Consider the following 12,619-nt stretch of genomic DNA (forward strand, 5'->3'; position numbering starts at 1 on the left):
ATTTTTTCATAATTATGCAAAATTTGTATAAAAAATTCATAATTTCTTATTGGTCAAGCGACTCAAGATACAAAAAATTACAATTTCTGCAAGAAAAGTAATTTGTTTGAATTTTTTATGAACAAATAAAGCAAAATTTTTCTGATTTTACCTTCATTTTGACCTGAAAATCCCTGAAAAAACCTAAAATTTATTGAAATTTTACAAAAAAAAAAAAATATTTTAGAGATATTAACACAAAAAATCTTAAGAAACCCAAATAAACAGATTCAATTTTCTTGAAATTCTACAAAAAAATTTTAACTTCTACCGAAAACAATTAAAATTCTTACTCAAAATAACTGAAAATTCCAAAATCATACAAAAATATTTTAATTTAAGAAACATTCACTCCCAAAGTCATTCAGAAACTCATCATAAACACAAAAAATCATCCTCAGCTCATCATTCACGCCTTAAATCTATCTTAAATTTAGGCTTTACCTCATTTCTTCACCAAAAACAGTCGACAAGAGACACATTTTTGGCTTTTTGATGCCTTCAAGTCCAACTGTTAATACAAATTGGATCAAAACTCAATTCCTATAAATTACATTTATTATTTTTAATAAATTTCTTAACCTATTTTTGTCCTTTTAAGCGGCGAAAGTCGATGGTTGTGTGGAAAATGTGAGAAAAACATCCCTTTGTGATGAATTCCGGTCCAAATTTAGATGAAAGTTGTAGAAAAATGTTGTGACGCTTACCTTAAAAAAGTCTTATCTTTGCTTAAATCCGTATTTCTTGCGTTCGTAGAACAAATCTGTCTTGGAACTTCCGAGATTTACGATTTTCGGGCAACCGTCACGCTAAAAGATGAATTTTTACGTTAAATCAAGGCTTGAACGAGATGAAATTCGAAAAAACTTACGTCTTTTTCCTGCACAGTGCACTCTTTGCAGTAGTAAGCATCCGAAACTCCGGGTCCTCCGCAAATTACGCACCGCCCTTGATACGAGCCGTAATTACATTCATCACAAATCCGCACGAGAGTACAGGGACGCACGTAAGAATCACAAATAACACATTTACCGTCACACTTTTCACACAATCTTCCGATGGCTGCAAAAAAAAATTGTTTTGGTCGCCGGCAGAAATCGATTGGAATCGTAAGGCGGGAATTTACTTACCAACTCCCGGTTGTTTTCGACAAAAAATCAAGTCGGGATGATGTTTCGCCATAAGATTGACACGTTAACGATGGATTACAGACAAATTTACGCGAATTTGAGCGAGTTTAAGACACGATTTTTGATTAATTTACGAGAATTTTACGAGATGCTCGCGATTAGTTGAACACGAATGAGGAGTACAGTGTGTAAAAGTGTCACATTTTTATGCGCCTCATTTTTAGTTCGAAAATTTTACTTTGGCGCTGTTATGCTTTTGGTTGAATTAGCAGGTTTGGCGATTTTTTGTGTAGACGACAGGTAAATTGAAAACCAAAAAATATAAATAATTATAAATATTATCGTCGCGCCACCAAATTTCCCAAAAGTCGCAAAAAAAGTGCGACGAAAAAAAGTGCGACTTCACCAATTTCGAACACCTCAAAAAACCGAGTTGCCAGTTATTGACTTAAAAATTTGAAATGATTGTTTACATTTTAAAATACTGAAATTATTAATGAAATTATTAACAAAATCTTATTTAAATGTTCAATTTATGTCATAAACACCTTTAGGTAGGTTAATTTAATTGCTGAAAAAGTTTAATTTACGCCCTTCAAAGGAAATAATCAACATTTGAGGAAAATTTGTTTTACTTCTTAACGTATTTATTTGACGTTGCCAGCGATCAAATAAACATCTCTTAGATGCTAAATTAACATCTGAATTAGATTTTGTTATTTTTTTGAGTGGCTCTTTAAAATAATCTTATAAAATTGAATAAAATCATAATCCGATTTTGAGTTGGTTCAAATTGATAATCGTCGCAGTTTTTTTGGCAGATTTAAAAAATTTGCACTTAATGAAATTTAGTTCATTTTTATTAATTATCATTTTAAATTAAAAAAAAAATCATAAAATTGAAATTTTCAAAATTTTTCAACAAGAAGAAATTAATGGTTTTTTAAAAAATTCGATAATTTTTTTTTAATTATATTTACATTTTTGAAGGAAATTTTAAAGTTTCCTTAAAGAAAATACAAATTTGACATGAGAAGTGTCATAAAATAAGAATTAAAACGAAAAACAAACGAAAAAACTTTAAAATATCTAATTATTAAATATTTTATCCATATTTGTCACAGCGAAAAAATTTGTTTAAAAAAAATTTAAAAAATTTTTTTGAATTTTAAAAAATATAAAAAAAAATAAATTATCAAAATGAGGTGTAAAACAATGTGCAATATCTTCTAACATTGTTCCTGCCTTGCCTTCCATGCGTTTAAATTTTTTTGACATCAACGTTTATTTACACATTTTAAGTGTTGTGAAATTGCCGGCTTAGCAAAATATATCAAATTTAAAAAAAAAAAACTTTTAAGAAAAATCTTAATTATCAGTGAAAAACGAAAACTCAAAGTATTCGAATATTCGAAAACTCAAAAAATTCGTAAAAAATATTGAAATTAAACTAATTATTTAAATTTGTAATGTAAACAAAAATTTGTTGTTGTAAAGTTTTAAAATAACAAAATTTTTTTTTCCTTAGATTTTTCCCGATTTACCTTGCAAACTTGAGAAAATCTGTAAAAATTATGATGGATGGTAAGTTTCTTACATGAAATTTAACAAATTTTTAAATCAAAAAAATTTTCAGATGACGGAACATCAAACCGCTTCAAAGTTTTGAACGAATATTGCCTGCGAGACATTTTAAAGTTCTTCCATCCACACGAACTTTTGCTGCTTCTAGAAGTTCCTCATCTGGGCACTGTGGTAAACGACTTGCGAAAAAAATATCCCGACTTTCAATTTCTTCATGAAATTGACGACGTCAAATGGGATATGGAAAATTTCCGAGATGCTTTAACGTTTATGGGACCAAATTTAAAGTCGGTTACATTGGATTCGGAAAGACTTTTTGACATGTCACTCGCTGTAATTTTCTTTCTTTTGGATCAACTCTGCCCGAAATTGGAGTCCTTAGAATTGAGGGGTTTTTCAATTGAATTTAAGCAAACCAGTTTTGAATTTTCCCGCATGACAAAACGCTTGAGAAGCATTTCATTGATTGGTGGCGTATATCGTGACAATATAGGCAGATGTTTGGGCAGTTCGAGCCAACTTGAAGACTTGTCGATGAAAGATTGCATAAAATACGACGAGTTTCTCACCCATTTTCGAAATTTGAAGTCGATAAGTTTAGTTCGAATTGATTATCTTCAAAGCGAAGATTTTATAGAGATATTGGAGCAAAACTTGACACTAAAAAAAATTGAATGTATTCAAAAAAAGTGCATTGATGATGACGTTATAAACTTCATCGTAGCAAAATTGAAAAATGTTGAAGATTTGAGATTTCAAGTAGACTCAGACATTAAGATCAATCTTCTTGGCAAATTACCAAACTTAAAAAAATTATATCTTGATTTCCATCCGTCACGTAGGCAATCAACAAAAATGTTGTCTTTGTTAGAGAAATTAAGGGACAAAAACAACATTGAGGAGTTGCATTTGTTAAACTTTGATTTGTCAGAACATATAGATTCGTTATCAGAGTTGACAACTTTGAAGATTTTAGAGATAAATTACGATTTGCCATACAGTGAAATGAAAAAATTACAAAATTTACATCGATTAGAATGTGTTGCTTTTAACAATGCAGAGTTTTCATCCAGTGCACTTTTGGAATTTATGACGAATATGAAAAATTTAAAAAAAATCAATATTCCATCATTTCACATTCACGAAAATTTTGCATTTCTCGATAGACTCATGGCGCGCCTTGAAGCATTTAAACGCCCAAAGAAGCTTGAAATTGGAACATATTTTTATGAAGAATTGATTACCCAGCCAGAGTTCCGGCAATTGTTAGATGAAAATCGTCATATTTTGTCTTTTCATAAAATTGAAGCAGATATTTAAAATTAAATGAAAAAATATTTATAATAAATAGTTTTTAAATCTGCAGTTTTTTTATTAAAAAATTCTTATTGCACAACATAAATTTAATTTTTTTTTTAATAATTTTCATTTTTTGTAATTTTTGCATTGAAAATAGTATTTTAATGAGTTTTCTCCTCCTTTTTTTAATCAAGTTTAACATAAAAACGATTTAAAACAATTAAATAAAAAAAAATTAATTTAAAAAATTTTAAATAAATTACTGCTAATGTACCTAAATTAATTTTTGTTAAATAATATTTTGTTTTTAATTTTTAACCTCAAATCACAAAGAAGATAAAATTATAGAAAAAATATAAATTATTAAAATTTTAAAAAATTAAAAAAAAATATTTAAGGCCGCTCCAAATGAAAATCAAAAATAAAGTCCGATGCCCCATTTAAAAAGTCAAAAATCCAATAGGGCAAAATAAAAAAAAAGTTAAAAATTTCATCAAAATTGATCGTTTTTTGTTGTTTTTTTATAATTTTTCAAGACATTTTTAAAAAAATTTTTTTTTAATTTTCAATAATTTTAATTTTTGTTTTGAAAATCATATTTTAACTTGAATTTTCTTCTCTAAAAATATTTTTCATAAAATTACTGAATTTTTTTTCAAATTTTTTTGATAGTTATTTTTTTATGAAATTTTAATTTTTAACTTAAAATGATCTTAAATCAATTTTTAATTTGAAAATTTCAAAGAAAATTATTAAAAAACAACAAAAATGTTAATCAACGGTCAAAAGTTGCTAAAATTTTGTCATTTTGTATGAAAATAAGTATTTCAAAATTTTTTTTTATTTTGCCCCCCCATTTTACTTTCAAAAATTTTGGACTTAATTTTTGATTTTCATTTGGAGCGGCCTAAGTTAACAAATTTAAAATAAATTATTTTTAATTTAAATCAGTTAATTTTTAATTATTTTAAATAAATTTTTGAGAATTAATTAACTATAAAATAATAAAAAATTATTTAAATTTAAAAAAATAAAAAAAAAAAAATTTTACGGAAAAATGTATTTTAAAATCTGAAAAAACTTGAAACCTACCTATTTATAAAAAAAATTTTTAGAAAAAAAATTTGAAAAATAAAACAATTTTTTTTTTAAATATTTAAATCACACATTATTTATTTATAATTTCAAGAAATATTTTACATTTTTTTTGTTATTAATATTTTTTTAATATAATTTCAAATTTACTAAAAATTATGAAAAGTGACTAAATTTTTTTAGAGACATCTTTCAAGAAGAAAAAAAAATAAAATTAAAAATTTGTTAAATTAAGAACTAAAAGAAATCACCCGCTATTTCAGTTTTTTTTTTTGCAAAAATAAAAAAAAATCCTATCTACAATCCTCAATTATCGAATGAAATTTGTCGCTTTGCTTTGAGTACATTTCCTGTGCCAGCAGCTTGAATTTTTTGCTTCGTTTGACTCTTTTGCGTCGACCTTTGATTCTCCTTCAGTGCAAAATTGTCGCCATTTTTCTTCGAGGAACTCGTCTTTCCAACATTTTCCGCCAATTCCGCCTGAATTTGACTCAAACTCGACATTTGACTCAGATTTCCCGTCGTCGTGCTAATTTGACTAAAAGACTGACTAAAAATCGACGATTCAACGGAATCAATTTGCGTCGAATGTCGTCGATTGAAATTTTGCGCCGCTTTGTACTCGTCAGGCGCCACATATCCTTCGAGTTTTTTGAATTGCCGCAAATTTTCGATGCGTTCGCGTTCCTTTGCGATAATGATGTCGTACGAGATGCCCTTGATGACGGAAAAGACGTGATTGTTGGCGATGCGTTTGAGTTTCTCGCTCGTGCTGGAAATACTCGCGATTTGAGGATCGGCGTCGCTGAGTTGCAGGAAAAGGGTTTTTACGATGCGCGTGAGGTTCGACGCGTGTTTCTTGTAGTCCGGATGCGAGCTGATGATGCTTTTGTTTTTGAGCGCTGTAGCGACGGCCCATAGAAGTTTCTGTTTGTGATGCTCCGAGAGCTTTTTCGTGTCGCTGATGTCCGTTTGGGAGCGATAAAGTGAGGAGCGGGAGTGCGATAGTTGACTTGCGACATGAAAACTTTGACTTTTAACGATTCGCGAGGAAGAACTTGAAGGACATTCGTTCTCGGCATTCGACGAATTCAAGAGTCGAGGGATTTTTGACCAATTTTCTGTCGAATTTTCATCATCGACACGTTTTCGCTTGCCTCCGAGCACCTGATCCAAGTTGTTCATTGACTTGTAACGTCCTGAATCGCTCGAAAGAGCCGCCAAACGTAAGGAATTCCCGTTAAATGAGGCACTTCGATCCAATTTCTTCGCCGGAGAGAAAAGCGCGCGTTTTGACTTTTCAACTCGTTTGGCGACATCTTCAGAAACTGTCGGTTTGGGCGGTTCTGTGGTCGTTAGAGCGGGACTTTGAAACAAAGCACGCTTGGATTGTTCCCGCGTGATAGTACTTTTGATCACAATCACTTCGCGCTTCTTCTTGCTCGAACGCGGAGTCTTTCGTTTACTTGGCGTGCCATTTTTTCGCTTATTTGGAGTCCTTCCAACCTTTATTCCGCCCAAAAATAACTTTTTTTGATCTCTTCCCTTGGGATTCAGTACAATTTGTCGATTTGCAGCTGTAGCAACTCCCACACCTTGCTTCAAATTTGCCGACGAGAAAATTGCTCGACGTCTCGCGAGATGGCTCAAACGTCTTCCGGGCGATTGCATCACAGCTTTCGATCGCATCGCGCGTTTTTTCGTACTTTGAGGCGATTTTACGGTCGTCGTGTAGCTGGAAATTGTCTCGCAACCCACATAACGCGAAACGAGATCCAACGCAATCATTTCAATTTTTTCCGTGTTCCGGGACAAATTGTAACAAACTCCTAAACTGCGAATTTTACGGGATTCGGGCCATTCAGCTTTCGAAATTTCATCAAAATCGCAATTTGGTTGAAAAAGACTCGTTTCGTGATCGATTTTTTCGCATTCCGTCAATTTTGAGTTGGCGTGATACCTTTCGAGCAGCTCTGAGATCGTAATTTTGGACGAAGTTGTTACGGAGGGCGGCGGTAGAACGCCTTGCAACGAGCGTTGCATGCGTTTCAGCAGTCTTGACTCGTTCGTGAGTATTTTTCGGAATGGATCGTCGTCATTTTCGGTGCCAGATGTTGTCGTTAAGCCACTCGTGTTTGCAGAAGTGTCAGATTTCTCACATTCGGCGCCGAAATCCTCATCGTCAAAGTCATCGAACAGGTCTTCGGGAGATTTTGGTCCAAAAATTGACAAATCCGCGATTTTTCCTTGAAAACTCAGTTCGGATGTGTTTCCGCTGAAGCTTGGCACGACAGTTGGTTCAGCGATGGTCTCTTCATTGACAACGTCGCACTTGATTGCACTTGTACGCGCGTTCAGATATTCCCGAATTTTGACATCTTGATTTTCGATTTCGGGACTTGCCATTTCCGGATGAATTTTGAGCGATTTAAAGGGCGAAACGTGACTTCCGTCGTCTTCGGGACTCGCGCTGCTTCGAACAATTTCCTCATTTTCGTCGTCAAGAGGTAAATTTTCATCCATTGTCGCGGGTATCAGCAATTCATTGACAGTTGCCTTGCCGGAGTTTAATTTCTCCAAAGTTTTGTTCAATTCACGAGGAGCTGTCGTGTCGGATCCGGATGACTGCATGGAAAATTTATGACTTTAATAAATGGATTTTTAAGCATTTTCACGAGATTTCTTACCAAACAACTATCACTGGACTCATAACTGTTGTTAATTTTGTTCATTCTCCCCGAGAAAAAGATCTGAAAATGCGAAATTTTAGTAAAATTTATCGAAAAATGTTTGGAGGGAAAAATTTTTATTTTTCGCGCGATGCCAACGCAACCAAAACATCAAGTTTTTACTCACATTTGACGGATTTTCCGAAATTTTTGTGTGAATTTTTGTAGTTTTTACGTGCAACAGATCATTTAAAGGGATTTTTGTTGAAAAAATCTGGAGAAAAGTCAATTAAATTCGCAAAAATTGACTTTAAAGTAGAGCGTAATTAATTTTTTCGCGAAACCGTTGCAGTCAATTTGGCTTTTTGCTAATTCAGATCACGTATGCATTTGAGGCAAATGAAAGTGATAATTTTTTTGTTAGGTTGATACAAATATCAAAAATGTTTCAGATTTCAAAAAATTTCACATTTTCTTAGAATTAGAATTTCAGAAGACTTTCAAAATAAAAATTACGTATTTTTTTACGTATTTTTATTTTTCAAATTTCAAACTTGAGAACCATCAATAAGACATTCATATCAAATTTCCGTAATTTTTGATGAATCTTAAGCTTAAAAAAATTATTTTTCAGTTTCAATTTTTTGGCAGTTTTGAGTTATAAAATGATTAAAAATGATAATTTAGAGCCCTCTGACAAATTTCAATCCATTTGGAGCAAGATTTGACAAAAATTGCTTTGACACAGTTTTTGACACAGTTTTTTGCTCTTGATTTAGTTTTTAAAACAAAACTATGTCAAAGAAAAATTTTTTTTTCAGTTTCAATTTTTTGGCAGTTTTGAGTTGTAAAATGATTTAAAATGATAATTTAGAGCCCTCTGACAAATTTCAATCCATTTGGAGCAAGATTTGACAAAAATTGCTTTGACACAGTTTTTTTGCTCTTGATTTAGTTTTTAAAACAAAACTATGTCAAAGAAAAATTTTTTTTTCAGTTTCAATTTTTTGGCAGTTTTGAGTTATAAAATGATTTAAAATGATAATTTAGAGCCCTCTGACAAATTTCAATCCATTTGGAGCAAGATTTGACAAAAATTGCTTTGACACAGTTTTTGACACAGTTTTTTTGCTCTTGATTTAGTTTTTAAAACAAAACTATGTCAAAGAAAAATTTTTTTTTCAGTTTCAATTTTTTGGCAGTTTTGAGTTATAAAATGATTAAAAATGATAAATTAGAGCCCTCTGACAAATTTCAATCCATTTGGAGCAAGATTTGACAAAAATTGCTTTGACACAGTTTTTGACACAGTTTTTTTGCTCTTGATTTAGTTTTTAAAACAAAACTATGTCAAAGAAAAATTTTTTTTCAGTTTCAATTTTTTGGCAGTTTTGAGTTATAAAATGATTTAATTTTTTTTGATAAATTAGAGCCCTCTGACAAATTTCAATCCATTTGGAGCAAGATTTGACAAAAATTGCTTTGACACAGTTTTTGACACAGTTTTTTTGCTCTTGATTTAGTTTTTAAAACAAAACTATGTCAAAGAAAAAATTTTTTTTCAGTTTCAATTTTTTGTCAGTTTTGAGTTATAAAATGATTAAAAATGATAAATTAGAGCCCTCTGACAAATTTCAATCCATTTGGAGCAAGATTTGACAAAAATTGCTTTGACACAGTTTTTTTGCTCTTGATTTAGTTTTTAAAACAAAACTATGTCAAAGAAAAAATTTTTTTTCAGTTTCAATTTTTTGTTAGTTTTGAGTTATAAAATGATTAAAAATGATAAGTTTTGACAAATTTCAATCCATTTGGAGCAAGATGAATTTTTGTTAATTTTTTTGCATTTGCTTTGACACAGTTTTTTTGCTCTTGATTTAGTTTTTAAAACAAAACTATGTCAAAGAAAAATTTTTTTTCAGTTTCAATTTTTTTGCAGTTTTGAGTTATAAAATGATTAAAAATGATAAATTAGAGCCCTCTGACAAATTTCAATCCATTTGGAGCAAGATTTGACAAAAATTGCTTTGACACAGTTTTTGACACAGTTTTTTTGCTCTTGATTTAGTTTTTAAAACAAAACTATGTCAAAGAAAAATTTTTTTTTCAGTTTCAATTTTTTGGCAGTTTTGAGTTATAAAATGATTAAAAATGATAATTTAGAGCCCTCTGACAAATTTCAATCCATTTGGAGCAAGATTTGACAAAAATTGCTTTGACACAGTTTTTTTGCTCTTGATTTAGTTTTTAAAACAAAACTATGTCAAAGAAAAATTTTTTTTTCAGTTTCAATTTTTTGTCAGTTTTGAGTTATAAAATGATTTAAAATGATAAATTAGAGCCCTCTGACAAATTCCAATCCATTTGGAGCAAGATTTGACAAAAATTGCTTTGACACAGTTTTTGACACAGTTTTTTTGCTCTTGATTTAGTTTTTAAAACAAAACTATGTCAAAGAAAAATTTTTTTTTCAGTTTCAATTTTTTGGCAGTTTTGAGTTATAAAATGATTAAAAATGATAAATTAGAGCCCTCTGACAAATTTCAATCCATTTGGAGCAAGATTTGACAAAAATTGCTTTGACACAGTTTTTGACACAGTTTTTTTGCTCTTGATTTAGTTTTTAAAACAAAACTATGTCAAAGAAAAAATTTTTTTCAGTTTCAATTTTTTTGCAGTTTTGAGTTACAAAATTATTAAAAATGATAAATTAGAGCCCTCTGACAAATTTCAATCCATTTGGAGCAAGATTTGACAAAAATTGCTTTGACACAGTTTTTGACACAGTTTTTTTGCTCTTGATTTAGTTTTTAAAACAAAACTATGTCAAAGAAAAATTTTTTTTTCAGTTTCAATTTTTGGTCAGTTTTGAGTTATAAAATGATTTAAAATGATAATTTAGAGCCCTCTGACAAATTTCAATCCATTTGGTTTCAAGCAGTTTTGAGTTATAAAATGATTAAAAATGATTTTGACATTTGGAAAATTGACTTTGCTTTGACACAGTTTTTGACACAGTTTTTTTGCTCTTGATTTAGTTTTTAAAACAAAACTATGTCAAAGAAAAAATTTTTTTTCAGTTTCAATTTTTTGGCAGTTTTGAGTTATAAAATGATTAAAAATGATAAGTTAGAGCCCTCTGACAAATTTCAATCCATTTGGAGCAAGATTTGACAAAAATTGCTTTGACACAGTTTTTGACACAGTTTTTTTGCTCTTGATTTAGTTTTTAAAACAAAACTATGTCAAAGAAAAATTTTTTTTTCAGTTTCAATTTTTTGGCAGTTTTGAGTTATAAAATGATTAAAAATGATAAGTTAGAGCCCTCTGACAAATTTCAATCCATTTGGAGCAAGATTTGACAAAAATTGCTTTGACACAGTTTTTGACACAGTTTTTTTGCTCTTGATTTAGTTTTTAAAACAAAACTATGTCAAAGAAAAAATTTTTTTTCAGTTTCAATTTTTTGCAGTTTTGAGTTATAAAATGATTAAAAATGATAAATTAGAGCCCTCTGACAAATTTCAATCCATTTGGAGCAAGATTTGACAAAAATTGCTTTGACACAGTTTTTGACACAGTTTTTTTGCTCTTGATTTAGTTTTTAAAACAAAACTATGTCAAAGAAAAAATTTTTTTTCAGTTTCAATTTTTTGTCAGTTTTGAGTTATAAAATGATTTAAAATGATAATTTAGAGCCCTCTGACAAATTTCAATCCATTTGGAGCAAGATTTGACAAAAATAGATTTGACACAGTTTTTTTGCTCTTGATTTAGTTTTTAAAACAAAACTATGTCAAAGAAAAATTTTTTTTTCAGTTTCAATTTTTTGGCAGTTTTGAGTTATAAAATGATTAAAAATGATAAGTTAGAGCCCTCTGACAAATTTCAATCCATTTGGAGCAAGATTTGACAAAAATTGCTTTGACACAGTTTTTGACACAGTTTTTTTGCTCTTGATTTAGTTTTTAAAACAAAACTATGTCAAAGAAAAATTTTTTTTTCAGTTTCAATTTTTTGGCAGTTTTGAGTTATAAAATGATTAAAAATGATAATTTAGAGCCCTCTGACAAATTTCAATCCATTTGGAGCAAGATTTGACAAAAATTGCTTTGACACAGTTTTTGACACAGTTTTTTTGCTCTTGATTTAGTTTTTAAAACAAAACTATGTCAAAGAAAAATTTTTTTTTCAGTTTCAATTTTTTGGCAGTTTTGAGTTATAAAATGATTAAAAATGATAAGTTAGAGCCCTCTGACAAATTTCAATCCATTTGGAGCAAGATTTGACAAAAATTGCTTTGACACAGTTTTTGACACAGTTTTTTTGCTCTTGATTTAGTTTTTAAAACAAAACTATGTCAAAGAAAAATTTTTTTTTCAGTTTCAATTTTTTGGCAGTTTTGAGTTATAAAATGATTAAAAATGATAAGTTAGAGCCCTCTGACAAATTTCAATCCATTTGGAGCAAGATTTGACAAAAATTGCTTTGACACAGTTTTTGACACAGTTTTTTTGCTCTTGATTTAGTTTTTAAAACAAAACTATGTCAAAGAAAAAATTTTTTTTCAGTTTCAATTTTTTGGCAGTTTTGAGTTATAAAATGATTAAAAATGATAAGTTAGAGCCCTCTGACAAATTTCAATCCATTTGGAGCAAGATTTGACAAAAATTGCTTTGACACAGTTTTTGACACAGTTTTTTTGCTCTTGATTTAGTTTTTAAAACAAAACTATGTCAAAGAAAAAATTTTTTTTCAGTTTCAATTTTTTGGCAGTTTTGAGTTATTAAACAGTTAAAAATT

At 29.7% G+C, this 12,619-nt stretch overlaps 3 protein-coding genes across 4 annotated transcripts; 1 reads left to right on the forward strand and 2 right to left on the reverse strand.

The window, feature by feature from the left end:
* Window positions 1-579: 579 nt before the first annotated feature.
* Window positions 580-1,346, reverse strand: LOC134830400 (PHD finger-like domain-containing protein 5A). Its single transcript, XM_063843868.1, has 3 exons — window positions 1,170-1,346; window positions 911-1,101; window positions 580-848 (listed from the first exon to the last, which is right to left on the reverse strand). Exons 1-3 carry the CDS (start codon window positions 1,219-1,221, stop codon window positions 759-761), a joined length of 333 nt encoding a protein of 110 aa, XP_063699938.1. The 5' UTR covers window positions 1,222-1,346; the 3' UTR covers window positions 580-758.
* A 1,111-nt stretch (window positions 1,347-2,457) lies between these two features.
* LOC134830715 (uncharacterized) lies at window positions 2,458-4,595 on the forward strand. 2 transcript variants are annotated; one of them, XM_063844277.1, is made up of 3 exons: window positions 2,458-2,640; window positions 2,698-2,753; window positions 2,806-4,595. In XM_063844277.1, the coding sequence occupies exons 2-3, from the start codon at window positions 2,744-2,746 to the stop codon at window positions 4,071-4,073; spliced, it is 1,278 nt and encodes a 425-aa protein (XP_063700347.1). In that variant the 5' UTR covers window positions 2,458-2,640; window positions 2,698-2,743; the 3' UTR covers window positions 4,074-4,595. The 2 variants fall into 2 exon arrangements, with proteins under 2 accessions (XP_063700347.1, XP_063700348.1); XM_063844278.1 differs by having other exon boundaries at window positions 2,458-2,635.
* Window positions 4,596-5,213: 618 nt separating this feature from the next.
* Window positions 5,214-8,143, reverse strand: LOC134830357 (uncharacterized). Its single transcript, XM_063843810.1, has 3 exons — window positions 8,004-8,143; window positions 7,835-7,897; window positions 5,214-7,772 (listed from the first exon to the last, which is right to left on the reverse strand). The coding sequence occupies exons 2-3, from the start codon at window positions 7,877-7,879 to the stop codon at window positions 5,454-5,456; spliced, it is 2,364 nt and encodes a 787-aa protein (XP_063699880.1). The 5' UTR covers window positions 7,880-7,897; window positions 8,004-8,143; the 3' UTR covers window positions 5,214-5,453.
* Between the last annotated feature and the right edge of the window lie 4,476 nt (window positions 8,144-12,619).

Source organism: Culicoides brevitarsis, chromosome 2 (genome assembly GCF_036172545.1).
Source record: "Culicoides brevitarsis isolate CSIRO-B50_1 chromosome 2, AGI_CSIRO_Cbre_v1, whole genome shotgun sequence".
Classification (NCBI taxonomy): Eukaryota; Metazoa; Arthropoda; class Insecta; order Diptera; family Ceratopogonidae; genus Culicoides; species Culicoides brevitarsis.